This window comes from Rhamphochromis sp. 'chilingali' (assembly GCF_963969265.1).
Source record: "Rhamphochromis sp. 'chilingali' genome assembly, chromosome: 1".
Lineage (NCBI taxonomy): Eukaryota > Metazoa > Chordata > Actinopteri > Cichliformes > Cichlidae > Rhamphochromis > Rhamphochromis sp. 'chilingali'.
In genome coordinates, this window is record NC_137929.1 from 53,379,768 (window position 1) to 53,392,193 (window position 12,426).

General features: G+C 36.1%; 1 protein-coding gene and 1 pseudogene across 2 annotated transcripts; both read left to right on the plus strand.

Moving 5' to 3' along the window:
* Window positions 1–488: 488 nt before the first annotated feature.
* On the plus strand, window positions 489–4,860 carry LOC308408873 (L-amino-acid oxidase-like; the record flags this gene model as incomplete). The annotated part of the gene is given in 8 exon segments (XM_080901300.1): window positions 489–513; window positions 796–1,016; window positions 1,294–1,406; window positions 1,534–1,738; window positions 2,521–2,589; window positions 2,692–2,828; window positions 4,060–4,390; window positions 4,393–4,860. Coding segments are annotated over 8 exon segments (1,569 nt in total).
* Window positions 4,861–6,123: 1,263 nt separating this feature from the next.
* On the plus strand, window positions 6,124–11,931 carry LOC308408877 (cell adhesion molecule CEACAM20-like; annotated as a pseudogene). Its single transcript has 7 exons — window positions 6,124–6,137; window positions 6,584–6,630; window positions 6,763–6,795; window positions 7,061–7,316; window positions 7,403–7,648; window positions 8,094–8,216; window positions 11,804–11,931. The product of its transcript is annotated as a cell adhesion molecule CEACAM20-like (transcript).
* The last annotated feature ends 495 nt before the right edge of the window (window positions 11,932–12,426 follow it).

Below are 12,426 nucleotides of genomic sequence, written 5' to 3' on the forward strand. Positions count from 1 at the left end.
AGCCAGTTGTAAATGAAAACTTTTTTTGAAAGCTTTTTTTGAGTGATGTAAAACTAATATATATATATATATATATATATATATATATATATATATATATATATATATATATATATATATATATATATATATATATGGCAGACAACAGTTAGTTAATTAAATAGTTTTGCAATGTTTAGCATTATAAATTAGAAAGTAGGACGTTAAAGCCAGTTTTCCTAAGTAAAGCACAAAATATTAATTAATAATTATGTTTAATTATATCTCTCACTACTGTCCCAAATAACAAAGACTGAGGACATTTCTATCCCAGTGTTAGGATTTCTTAACCAGAACAGAGTAAGTTTATATGCTGTGCTATGTCACAAAAGGATGAGACAGCTAAAACTACAAACAGTTGCATTTTGTTCATTTATTTATTTTCATATGTGTTGAAGTGTACATTCCTTCTCATGTCACCTCAGAAGAAAAGCAGACAAACGTGAACAATGGATCCACTTGTAGTGAAATTATGTGAGTATGTGACATTTTGCACTGTTACTGAAGTAGTGTCAGCTTCCAGATGTTAAACTGTTTAAAAACTAGTTGAAAAGAAACCAAAATGCTAATTTAATACTGATATGTTACAAATCCTACAAAATACTTTTTTATGAAAATCTGTTTTTGAAATTCAAAGTAGCTTCCTTAAATTCTCTCTACGTATTTGCTTAGTTTTAAGCATAAAAATTGGTGATTTAAATTTATTGGAAGGCTTTGTTACATGCTGATGTACAACATGTCCTTTTTTGTCTGCAGTTGCTGTCAGTGCTTTGTGGCTCACTCTATGTCAAAGTCACACTACCAACAGGCTGAAGACTGTTCTAGCTGATTGTTTGAATGACACTGACTACGAGCAGCTTCTACAGATAGCCAAGAACGGTCTTCCACAAACAAACACATCTCGTCATGTTGTCATTGTTGGAGCTGGCATGGCTGGATTGACAGCTGCCAGGCTACTTAACAACGCAGGACATAAGGTCTGACATGAGATGTTTATATTCTGGTTATTTAAAATTTTGTTCTATTATCTGTGACAGACGAATCTTTGTTTTTCTTCAAGCCTTAATATATAATTACTAGAGGTACTGCAAGTCCTATTAGCAGTCCTGGTGTAGTCAAAAGAGTTGGAGATTTTGCAATTTTAATAATAACACTTTCCTTTTCAACGAGATTAGTGTGTGTAGATAAACAAAGCAAGCAATATTTCATACATATTAAATAATATGTACTTGTGTTTGGTAATATTTAAATAAGGTCACCATATTAGAGGCTAGTGGACGAATTGGTGGACGTGTGGAGACCTACAGGAATGACAAAGAGGGCTGGTATGCTGAACTTGGTGCTATGAGGATCCCTGATTTTCATCAGTGAGTAAAATCAGTTATTTAAAAGGTGGCCATTTTTAATACCACAGTGGTGATAGAGGCTACTTCTGCTCCTAGTTTATCTGTCGAACCTTGAGGAAACTCACAATCTGATTGTTTTTTTCAACAGTATTGCCCTTCAGTTTGCAAACGATCTGGGAGTTGAGCTGAATAATTTCATCATGGATGACAACAATACTTTCTACCTGGTGAATGGAATACAGCCACAAAGGACATACAAAGTGAAGGAAAAGCCTGACATCCTGCAATACAATCTATCACCAAGTGAGAAGCATAAATCAGCTGACGCTCTCCTACAGCAAGCATTAGAAAAGGTATGTGGAGGGGTTAGTTCTTCCAGTTGGCGTTAAATGTTTCAACATAAACACCAAAACTGAGTTGATTTTGTTTGGTCTAAATCTAACAGACCCATTTTCAAGCTGAACAGTTGTGTGAATATGGGTTTTTATACAAACACTTATTTTAAAGATTTTCATTTTAAAAAAGCTGTTAAACCAGAATTCTGTAAAAATATATAGTCATGTGAACAAAGAAGTGCATCACATGGAAACTTTTTAGTATTTTGGAACATTTGTTCTTATTTCATACAGTGCCAAGAATGAAGATTGACTTGAACACAACACATTTGAAAACAGTTTAATTTGGTCAAACAGGCATATCTGCTCAAGCCTAATTACTCCATGCTCTCTGCCTGTTTCTTCACGGTAGTTTTGTTTTTATGTCATTTTTTGAAACCAATGATTTTTCTATTATGCCTCCCACGAATGTTAAATTAGTCTCCTTCTGAATTCTGATGAGTGCACTTCGTTAACTGCTCATTGTACATGTATTTGCAGTCACTGCTAAGTTCAGGGATGGGGTTTGGCCCACAGTTCTTGTCAATAAAATAAAAGAAAAATAAATAATAAATCCTAGATTAGTTGACGGTAAACACTTGGTAAACACTCTAAAAGGTTAACACAACTCTAACATCAGGTTAGACTGCTCTAAGGTAGTTCATTCAGGTATTACATCTGCTTGCCATAAAATTAGACTGTGTTGATATGCAGCTAGATATTTATACATGACATTGTCTCAATGATTTTTACTTCTCTAGGTGAAAAACGAAGTCACACAAAATGGTTGTAGAGCTGCACTGGAAAAATTTGACCGCTATTCTGTGAAGGTAAATTTAAATTATATAATTAATTAATTAAAAGAGCTAAACTTTATTTTTTCTCTATGACCCACTTTGATTTCATAACCAGAAACTTTGTTTTCCTAATAGGATTACCTGAAAGAAGAAGGTGGTCTGAGTTCTGAAGCCATTAGGATGATTGGAGACCTACTTAACGAGCAGGGCCTTATGTACACTGCACTCACTGAAATGATCTATGACCAAACTGATGTTCATGACAACGTCGAGTAAGACCTTTTAACTAAACTAAATATAACTTCTTTCATAGAAGAGTTCATAAACATAAGTGAAATATATCAGTAAATCAAATCATGAAATGTTCCGTTATTGAACTGAAATTCTTATTTCCTTATTTAAATTAAGAATAAACTTCTTATCAGTGCTTCAACTGTTCATTTAGATGAGCTGTAGGTTTTAATTATTTGAAGTAGAGGATATAACAATTCATTGCTTTAACCAGGAGTGAGGGAGGCTTCAAGGACTGGGGTGCTGCAGGTTTTAGATGTGTCCTTGATCCAACACAGCTGATTTAAATGAATGAACAAATCATTTGATTCAGGTGTTTTACCCAGGGTGATATCTAAAACCTGCAGGGCACTGGCCCTTGAGGCCTGGTGTTGCCCAACCCTGCTTTAACCTGATAGCACGTTTTCCTGATGTGATGTGTCATCATTTCTGTTTGAAAAAAATGAAAATTTGACTTTAGGCTGTATTGCTGTCAGCAGGAGTCAGTACCATATTTTTTGGTCTATAAGGCACACTGAAAATATTTACATTTTCTCAAAAATCGACAGTGCGCCTTATAATCTGGTGCACCTTATGTATGAATTCTGGTTGTGCTAACTGACCTCGAACCGAATTTATGTGGTACATGGCACTCAAATCTGTCAAAAAAGGTTTTAGTATGACTTTGGTAAGCTACAAAGCCGCACCACTTGATGGATTGTCGGAGCATTACGGCTCCCGTAGTCAGGAGCTTTGCAGAGTAATACTTACTGTGCTTCAACAACATAATATTATTATATTATATTATGTGTGTACAAAATGGCACCTGTTAAGAGACATGCTTGCGAAGCAGATTTTAAACTCATGGATATCAGTCATGCAGTAGAACCTGAGAATAGAGCAGCAGTGAGGAAATTCAACATTAATGAATCAGTGATACAGAAGTAGAGGAAGCAATAAGAATAAGTTGAGTAAAGTTTGACTTATCTGACTGCTTTGTTTTACTTAATGCGTTTTATAATCCGGTTCACCCTATGGTCTGGTACATACAGAGTTTTCTTTGCACTTGTACATGTTACATTTTATTATTTAATTCTATGAAACTGAAAACATTTGAGACCTCAATTTATTGTTAAATTAAGCTAAAATGTAAAATATATTTACTAGACATTGATTACTAACAAATTCATGTGAAAAATATATATCTCTGTTTTTCTTTATTTTATTTTAAAGGTACTTTGAAGTGACTGGTGGGTCAGAACATCTCCCCAAAGCTTTTCTGAATGGCCTTGATGTCCCCATTCTTCTTAATTCTACAGTCAAGCGTATTAGCCATTCAGATGAAGTTACTGTGTCATATCAAAGAGGCCAACAGTCAAATTTTACTGATCTTAAAGCTGACTTTGTCCTGGTAACAACAACAGCCAAAGCGGCTCTTTTCATAGATTTCGATCCCCCTCTCTCCATTAAAAAGATGGATGCCCTGAGGTCTGTCCATTACGACAGCTCCACTAAAGTCCTGCTCATCTTCAAAAACAGGTTCTGGGAGGATGATGGCATCCGGGGGGGGGAAAGAGCATCACAGATGGGCCATCTCGTTTCATTTACTACCCCAGCCACAGTTTCCCAAAAAATAGGACCATTGGTGTCCTCTTGGCTTCCTACACCTGGTCTGATAACTCCCTACTATTCCTAGGTCCAAACGATGAAGACCTTAAAGAGCTGGCTTTGAGAGATTTGGAAAAGATTCATGGCAAGAAGGTCAGGGATCTCTGCACAGGGGTCATAGTGAAGAAGTGGAGCTTGGATCCTTATAGTTTGGGTGCCTTTGCTTTATTCACACCCTACCAACACTTAGAATATGCTGCAGAGCTCTTTAAAAATGAGGGCAAGGTGCACTTTGCTGGTGAGCACACAGCCTTCCCTCATGCTTGGATTGAGACATCAATGAAATCTGCAATCAGGGCGGCTATCAACATTAACAACGCTGCAAACAAAGAGTCAGTCAGAAGTGCAAAACGAGATGAACTCTAATGGAACTTCGGCTCCCACAAAGATATGTATGATTAACTGGTGATGCTGAATTGACTCTATTTCTTAAACCTCTTTTTCCATAAAAGAACATTGCAGGTACACTGTTTATTTACTTTTTTTCTCCACTGGTGCTTGCTTGTAATTTTATTCCAACTCCTGTATAGTTAATAAACAGTAGCTTTACTGGTACTGCTTGTAAAAATTATTTTAAGTATTAGCATTAATAGACATCTGGTTTAATGGGTTGAGTTTAATTGGGTGATAATTACTAAGAAATGAACTTTACTGAGCATTAACTTTTTTTGTCTCTACGACTTCAGTCACAGCCTCTTAGAATGTTGTTTTGGGTTTTTTTTTAGTTTATTCATGTATTACAAAGTCATAATTTACCTATTACTTATATATTATGTATTACTACATATTTTTTATGCTTGCATCTCATTGATTAAATTTATAAGCGATTTTCTTTAACTTCTTTTTTTACCTTTAATGGTTGTTTTGTGTGTTATAAAATAAAATGGGAAATAAAATATATAATAAAATATAGAAACATGGGTTGTCCTTGCAGTTTTTGCACCCTAGACAGATTTAAATTGGAAAACAAATATTTAGAATGAATTTCACATGTAAATGTATAATTACATTGCTCTATATTATTCTTCTATATTTCATATATATTATATATTTTTGTACTCAAATTTGTACTCAAAAGTCTTTAAAGTCTAAATTATCCCCTTTGTGGTCTTGAGAGGCTGCATTACCCTAAACACTAGGGGTGCAACGATACACTAATTCACGGTTCGGTTCGATACTTTGGTGTCACGGTTCGATATTTTTTCGATACAAAAAAAAAATGTTCATGCCTTTTTAATTTGTCATTTATTAAAATTATAAATATATATTTTAACTCAAAAGTACAGTTTTTAAATTTAATGATGCTGAAACAACAAAGTAATAAAAAAAATAAATCTATCTGATCGAGGAATCACTCATCTTTGGAAAAGAGTTTATTACAGAGAAATGGCTCTTTCCAAAATAAAAGCTATACTATCCGCTTCTTCTGGGCTATATTCTCAGCAGCATATTAAACATATCAGGTCCCCATAAGGAGAATCATGTGCTAACGGCTGTCTACATGACTCGGGTAAAGTTTGTAGCATGCGTGCTTGTTGTTTTTGTCTTTGCACTAGGATGATGTCGGAGTAAATGTGCAGTCATATTCGTTGTGTTCCCATTAGTGCTGTCAGCGTTAATCTCATTGAAATGACGTTAAGTTGGTAACCAACTTTTTGTCACTGCTTATCATTATTGCAGATGTTAGGGTTAGTAAATCTAATTATTCTTATCCTTATTCGTATTCTTCTTCTTATTATTATTATTATTATTACTTCAAATTTGGTGATGGCATTTCTACTACTCAAATCTTAAGTTGCTTATTTGTTTTAGTACAATTAAATGTATGTTAGTATGCTAATACATAAATGTATAAAGTAAACATCATTAAAAAATAAATGCATATTAAATGATTAAAAGTATTGAACGCAGCATTATTCTGTCTTTGTTGCCTCTTTGATAGTGAAGTGAAACACTGCTGGTAACTTGAAGGCAACAACTTCTTTGAAAGTTCTTTTTAAAGGTTTAGCATTGCTTTAAGTGCAGAAAGAAGCCACACAGGAAAACGCCCCTGCTCATTGCTTTTTACATTTGTCACGTGCCGACACAGTCAGCAGCACGGCATCATGGAGGTCAGAGCTATGTGCATCAAATTATGTAAGTACCACGTCTATTTCCACATAAAAACTAAACTTCAGTAGTTATGAGATGCTATGATACCTTTGCCAGCAGCTGTGGGAGCCAACAAGAGGTTTTTTGTAATCTCTAACTATTTTTTTGTCTCTTCAGTGATCCTGCTGTGTACACATTACCAGGAAGTTGGTGTGTATCATGCATTTGGTTGTTGATATGAATGATGTTTACTCTTTTTCTGCTTCGGGGAGCAGACAATGTATGAAAAGTATGGAAAGAATATGTTCTGTTTCTAGTGAACCTGCACATTTGGTACATGTAATCAGTCGGAGTCATGAGTCACTTCATCAGTTAATTTGCTTTCATTTACTCAAGTGTTATTTTTTTCATTGTTTAACCACAGCAGTTTTGGTACAAGTCTAAACTGTACCTTTCTTTTTTTTCTTTTTCACAGATGCAGTTTCTCTTCGTATCGCTCCAAACAGATTGCAGTTCTTTGAATATGAATCAGTGATATTTTACTGTGAGGATGCTGTTTATTGGGAAGTTGTGCATAATTCCAAAGGGAAAATAAACTCATGCAGTCACAACGACCTGGGAAAAGCAGGATCATTGTGCATAATAAAAAGTGTGTATCCAGATGAGAGTGGAGCGCTGGTGTGAGACTAAAGGAGCAAACAGAAGCGACAGCATCAACATTACTGTTACTGGTAAGTTTGCACTGGGACAACATTTTGTTTCAAACTTAGTTTAAATAAATTTCACAGCAACTAAATCTCAGATTCTTGTCATTCAGCTGGATCTGTGGTCCTGGAGAGTCCTGCTGTTCCTGTGATGCAGGGTGAAGCTGTGACTCTTCGCTGCAAAAACAAAACTGCTTCCTCCAACTTCACCTCTAATTTTTATAAAGATGGATCTCATGTTCACAGCAGCTCCACAGAAGACATGATAATCCACAGAGTTTCAAAGTCAGATGAGGGACTTTACACATGCAACATCTCAGGAGGTGGACAGTCACTGGAGAGCTGGCTCAGTGTCACAGGTAAGACCCTGAAGAGGTCATATCTTTTTTTCTTTCTTTTTTAATGGCAGTACTATTACAACTGTATCACTTTGTAATTCTGAGCTAAGTCATGTGCCAGGAGGAACCGTGTATGGTATCTTTTGTGTTACATTTTAATATAAGGTTGGTGCAGACGTGTGATGTAATTGAAATGTAGACACATTTTCAATCATTGATTTTTAAGCAAAGCCGTTGAATCTATTCGTGTTTTAGAAATATTAGGAAATGTAAAAAATAAATATTATGAAATGTGCAAAATATACCTTCCGATAATCAAATGTAAAGTAAGGTTTTTTGGAGTTTTTTTAAGTTTTGAATGCATATATGTCAAATTTTAAACAGTGTTGCAGTATAAAGAAGTATAAATGAAAATTTAGGGTTGTTTATGTTCCCCTTACAATTTTAACTCTTTAACATTCAACAACTCATTCAGAAAGTCTCAACGAGACGTCATGTGCCACATCTTGGATCATTGCCACTATTTCATTGAGTGCTCTGTTGTTGTTGGTGGGACTGCATCACTTTGGTAAATGTCGCCAGGGCGGAGGTAAAAAAAAAAAAGAAAAAGAAAAACATTTCACATAATTTTGTGTTCATGGGTTTTGGTTTGCTACAAGCAATGCAGTTCTGTTCATTCAGAAGTATATTATTTTAAGCACTAGAAAGACGGAATCACTGCAGTGTAACAATTGTTACATAGAAAATGTGCTAATTTAAAGTTTATTCAAAAAAAAAGTTGTTGTTTTTTTTTGTTGTTTATTTTTTTGTTTTTTTCATGTGAACCTGTCTGGTTATTAGCTTGCCAAGTTAATGTCATGGTCAGTGTGTAGTCAGGCAGGATGGTGGACCCAAATGCAGGACTCGTTGAGGCTGAAACTTAAACTCAAATCCACTGCTTTATTGCAGGCAAACAGATGAAACAAGGTGACACAAAACTAAACTGGAAAATGATAACAGTTACACTCTCGGGGAAACACAGGTACCACACAGCATGGGGAAGAACCAACGTTAACGATACGACGACGAGCACTGACTGACAAGGCACTGAAATACACCGGCAGGAATAAACAAGAGGAGATGGGGAACAGGTGGAAACATGGCTGGAACTAATTAACCTTCAAAGTAAAACAGGAAACATACACTGACAAAACAGAGACCCGATAACCAACACCTATAAACAAACAAAGACATAAAGAAATCAAAGATTAATAATACAAAACAGAAAACGCTGGGTCACCGACCCAGGATGTGACAGTTAAATTTAGATTTTTTTTGCATTCAAGTCTGTGAGTTTTTGGTTTTGTGGCACAAAGATAACGGTGTACAGAAAAAGTTGAACACACACGGACAGAAATGTTGAGAGCGCACGCAACACATTGCGAGCAAGCACAAATGCAAAAACTGAGCGAGAGGGGCAGCTATGTGTGTGTGTATATGGATAATAGCAAAAACTGAAATACAGGTTTTGCACGCGGCAATGAATTTTGTTCACTCAAATTTAGCTCAAAGTAAATTTCTCCTCAAAATGCAACAATTGCTCCTGCAAAACATTTTTACATGCCCTCAAATTTTTTTTACGTGCACTCAGAATAGTGGCACAAAAATAACGCCATACATAGCTGTGGTTAGCATAACTTAAACACAGTGAAGCTGGAGGATGAATGCTAACTTTTTTCCACTCAATAAAAGTTTATGTGAGGGTTCCCAATAGTTAGGGACAAATGCAATCACATGGCAGGATGCTGTAAACAGACCAAACTTCACACAGGAGAACAACTGAGATAATCCATCCACAATGTTAGATTAGTCATTAACATACTGCTGCATGGGCTAGGCCGTAGTTACATCGTAAGGTTTAAAAACTAACCATTAAGAATGAACAGTTGTAAAAAAAAAAAGTGAGAGAGGTCGACAGTGATCACTGACTGTTTATAGGGGCTTGTTCTGATTAAATAGAACAAGATACAAAGCATTAAAACATGTTAAAAACACAGCCTTAATAAACAGAGTATTTTGAAGCAGAGTAATAAAACCTCTGTAACTCTGTACAAACAAACTAGACCGTCTGGGCAATGAATTACCAAAATGTTTTCTGTAATTTTACACATTTATTTCTTACAATTAAGTCCAAAGAGTCGTGCTGATCAATTTCTTTCTTTGTCACAGCAAAAAAGAAAAAACACTTAAATATATCTATCTATATATATATTTCTTTACACTGGAAAAATGCACCATCACACTCTTTAAATTTTGTGCAATAAAAAATGAAAGCAATATCCATATCACTACTATAGACTGCTCCACCATTTCCTTCTCAAAAAGATAAACTGAAATGAGCTGACTGTAGCAGAAGTCCACAAGAAGAAAAAAGCACGTTTTATTTGGTGGATTTTTTTTCTTTCTTGCTGTCTGCCCTGTTATCTGTGCAAATGATAACATAAGTGTAATTGCAATGTGATTACTGAATTTAGTTTTGTGTGCATATCTACAAATTGTTATATCTAGTGAATTTTAAGATACACCTGGTTGCCAGGGTAACATGGCTATATGTGCATGTATGTTTCAAATGCTAACAAATGCTTCTGTCTGTTATTTAGACATTAAACTGAAACCACCTTGTTCCATCAGCCGTGTCTCTTTTGCCTGTGCATAAATGCATATGCTCACTGTGGTCATGCTATTCTGAAAGGCCCTGCTCTTTTGTTTCCAAAACAATAGCCCCAGGTTTGTGGTCAGCAGTGAAACAAACCTGCAAAGTTTGATACTGAGCTTGTCTTTAACTGAAATGTGGTCTAGTACCCGGGACAAATAAGTGGTGTCCTGTTTCGTGCTGCTGCTCTGTAAAGCCAAAGATAATGATCTGACTTTCTACTTTGGTTTGATTAAACTGTGTAAAGTAGAAGTCAGGAGCTGAGTGAGTGTTAATGATGCTTCTTTAGTAACAAAAAGATAATTTTATTTAGTTATTGGGTTGTGCTGTCACTAAGTTAGAATCATGGCATAGGATACAACATACTGTGTTTTCTGTAAAATAAGAAACAATAAATTCTCAAAACGTCAGAGCAGGGTTATAATGATGAATGGAGCCTTTGCAGTGGATTTAAATGTAAATGTAAATCACACTTGGGAAAGTTCCAAGCATACTTTTAATAATAATGAGAAGAAGAAGAAGAAAAAGAATGAAAGGATGAAGAATTTCACATTGAAGTGCATGCTGAAAATGAGTGGAAAGCAGCCAGTGTTTAGAGAGAAACTGTGAAAGACCTTCAAAAAGCCTGGAGAACTATTGGTCAAGACCATTTTCAAAAAATACAAAAAAATCTGGAATTTTGTAAGAAGAGTATGAAGAAAATAAGTGTGGCTCCAGACCTTTGCACAGTACTAATTTAGTGGACACTAGAAGAATTGCTGTCTATGGCACTTTTCACTGGCTCCTCATCGGAAGGAGCCAGTTGAGGTGGTTGGGACATCTGACAAGGATGCCTCCTGGGCGCGTCTTGGGTGAGGTGTTCCAGTGTTCTGGGAATCCGTCCTACCTGACAAACCATTCTACCACTGTTTATGGAGAACAACACAAAAATCAAAACGCAATTTTAAAATAAAGTTAAGTGGCAAACCATCCTACCTATTTAAATTTATGCTGGGATTATTGTGTCACAGCAGAAATGTGCATAAAGTACTTACGGTTGGATGTTTTGCCACTAGAACACAGAAAACACACCATGAAACTGATTTGACAGTGATTTAGATGTTGACTGAAAAAGCAACAACAAAAAATGATGACCTTACCTGAGTGCTGAGCTGAGGGAATCTAGTAAGTTTAGTAATAGTAGTAAGATAGAGTAGTAGTAAGACTTTATCTCATCTTAATAACTTACTGTTTCAACCCAATGGAGCACTTTGCTCTCAGGCTGCTGTCTTTCTTGTGGTTCATAGGATGTTTAAAATTACAGTACTATGGGAGGCAGAGCCTTTAGCTTTCAATCACCTCTTCTGTGGAACCAGCTTTGGGAGACAGACACGCTCTATACTTTTTTAAAGATTAGGCTTCTTTTTTGACAATGCCCACCCGTGCCCTCTGCCTCTCACCAAGGGCAAAGGGCTGGTCCCTTGCCCTTGCCTGGTCTCTAACAGGAGATCAGTTTACCATTGGAGACCCTGCCAAGGGGGAAAAGGCCCCAAACAACATAGCCACTGGGATTCTGGGACACCATGATAACGTAGTGATTCGGGAAAAAAACTCTGGTAAACACTGTGGATAATGCAAATAGATAACAATTTCCTTGAAAACTATTTTTAAATGTTTTGCATCACTTTATCTCCTGATAGAAGCCACACAGGAAACACCCAGCAGCAAGACATCATGGAAGCGACAGCTCTGTGCATCAGATGATGGAAGTACTTTTTCCATTTCGAAATTACATTTGTCAATTACAAAAAAGTATAACACATTTTATCAATATATTGAGGTTTGAAATTAAATGTGTTTGTTTGCTTTAATTCTGTTCTTATATATATATATATATATATATATATATATATATATATATATTGGGGCGGTCATGGCTCAAGAGTTGGGAGTTCGCCTTGTAATCAGAAGGTTGCCGGCTTCAAGCCCCGGCTCGGACAGTCTCGGTTGTTGTGTGCTTAGGCAAGACACTTCACCTACCGCCTACTGGTGTTGGCCAGAAGGGCCGATGGCGCGATATGGCAGCCTCGCTTCTGTCAATCTGCCCCAGGGCAGCTGTGGCTACAAC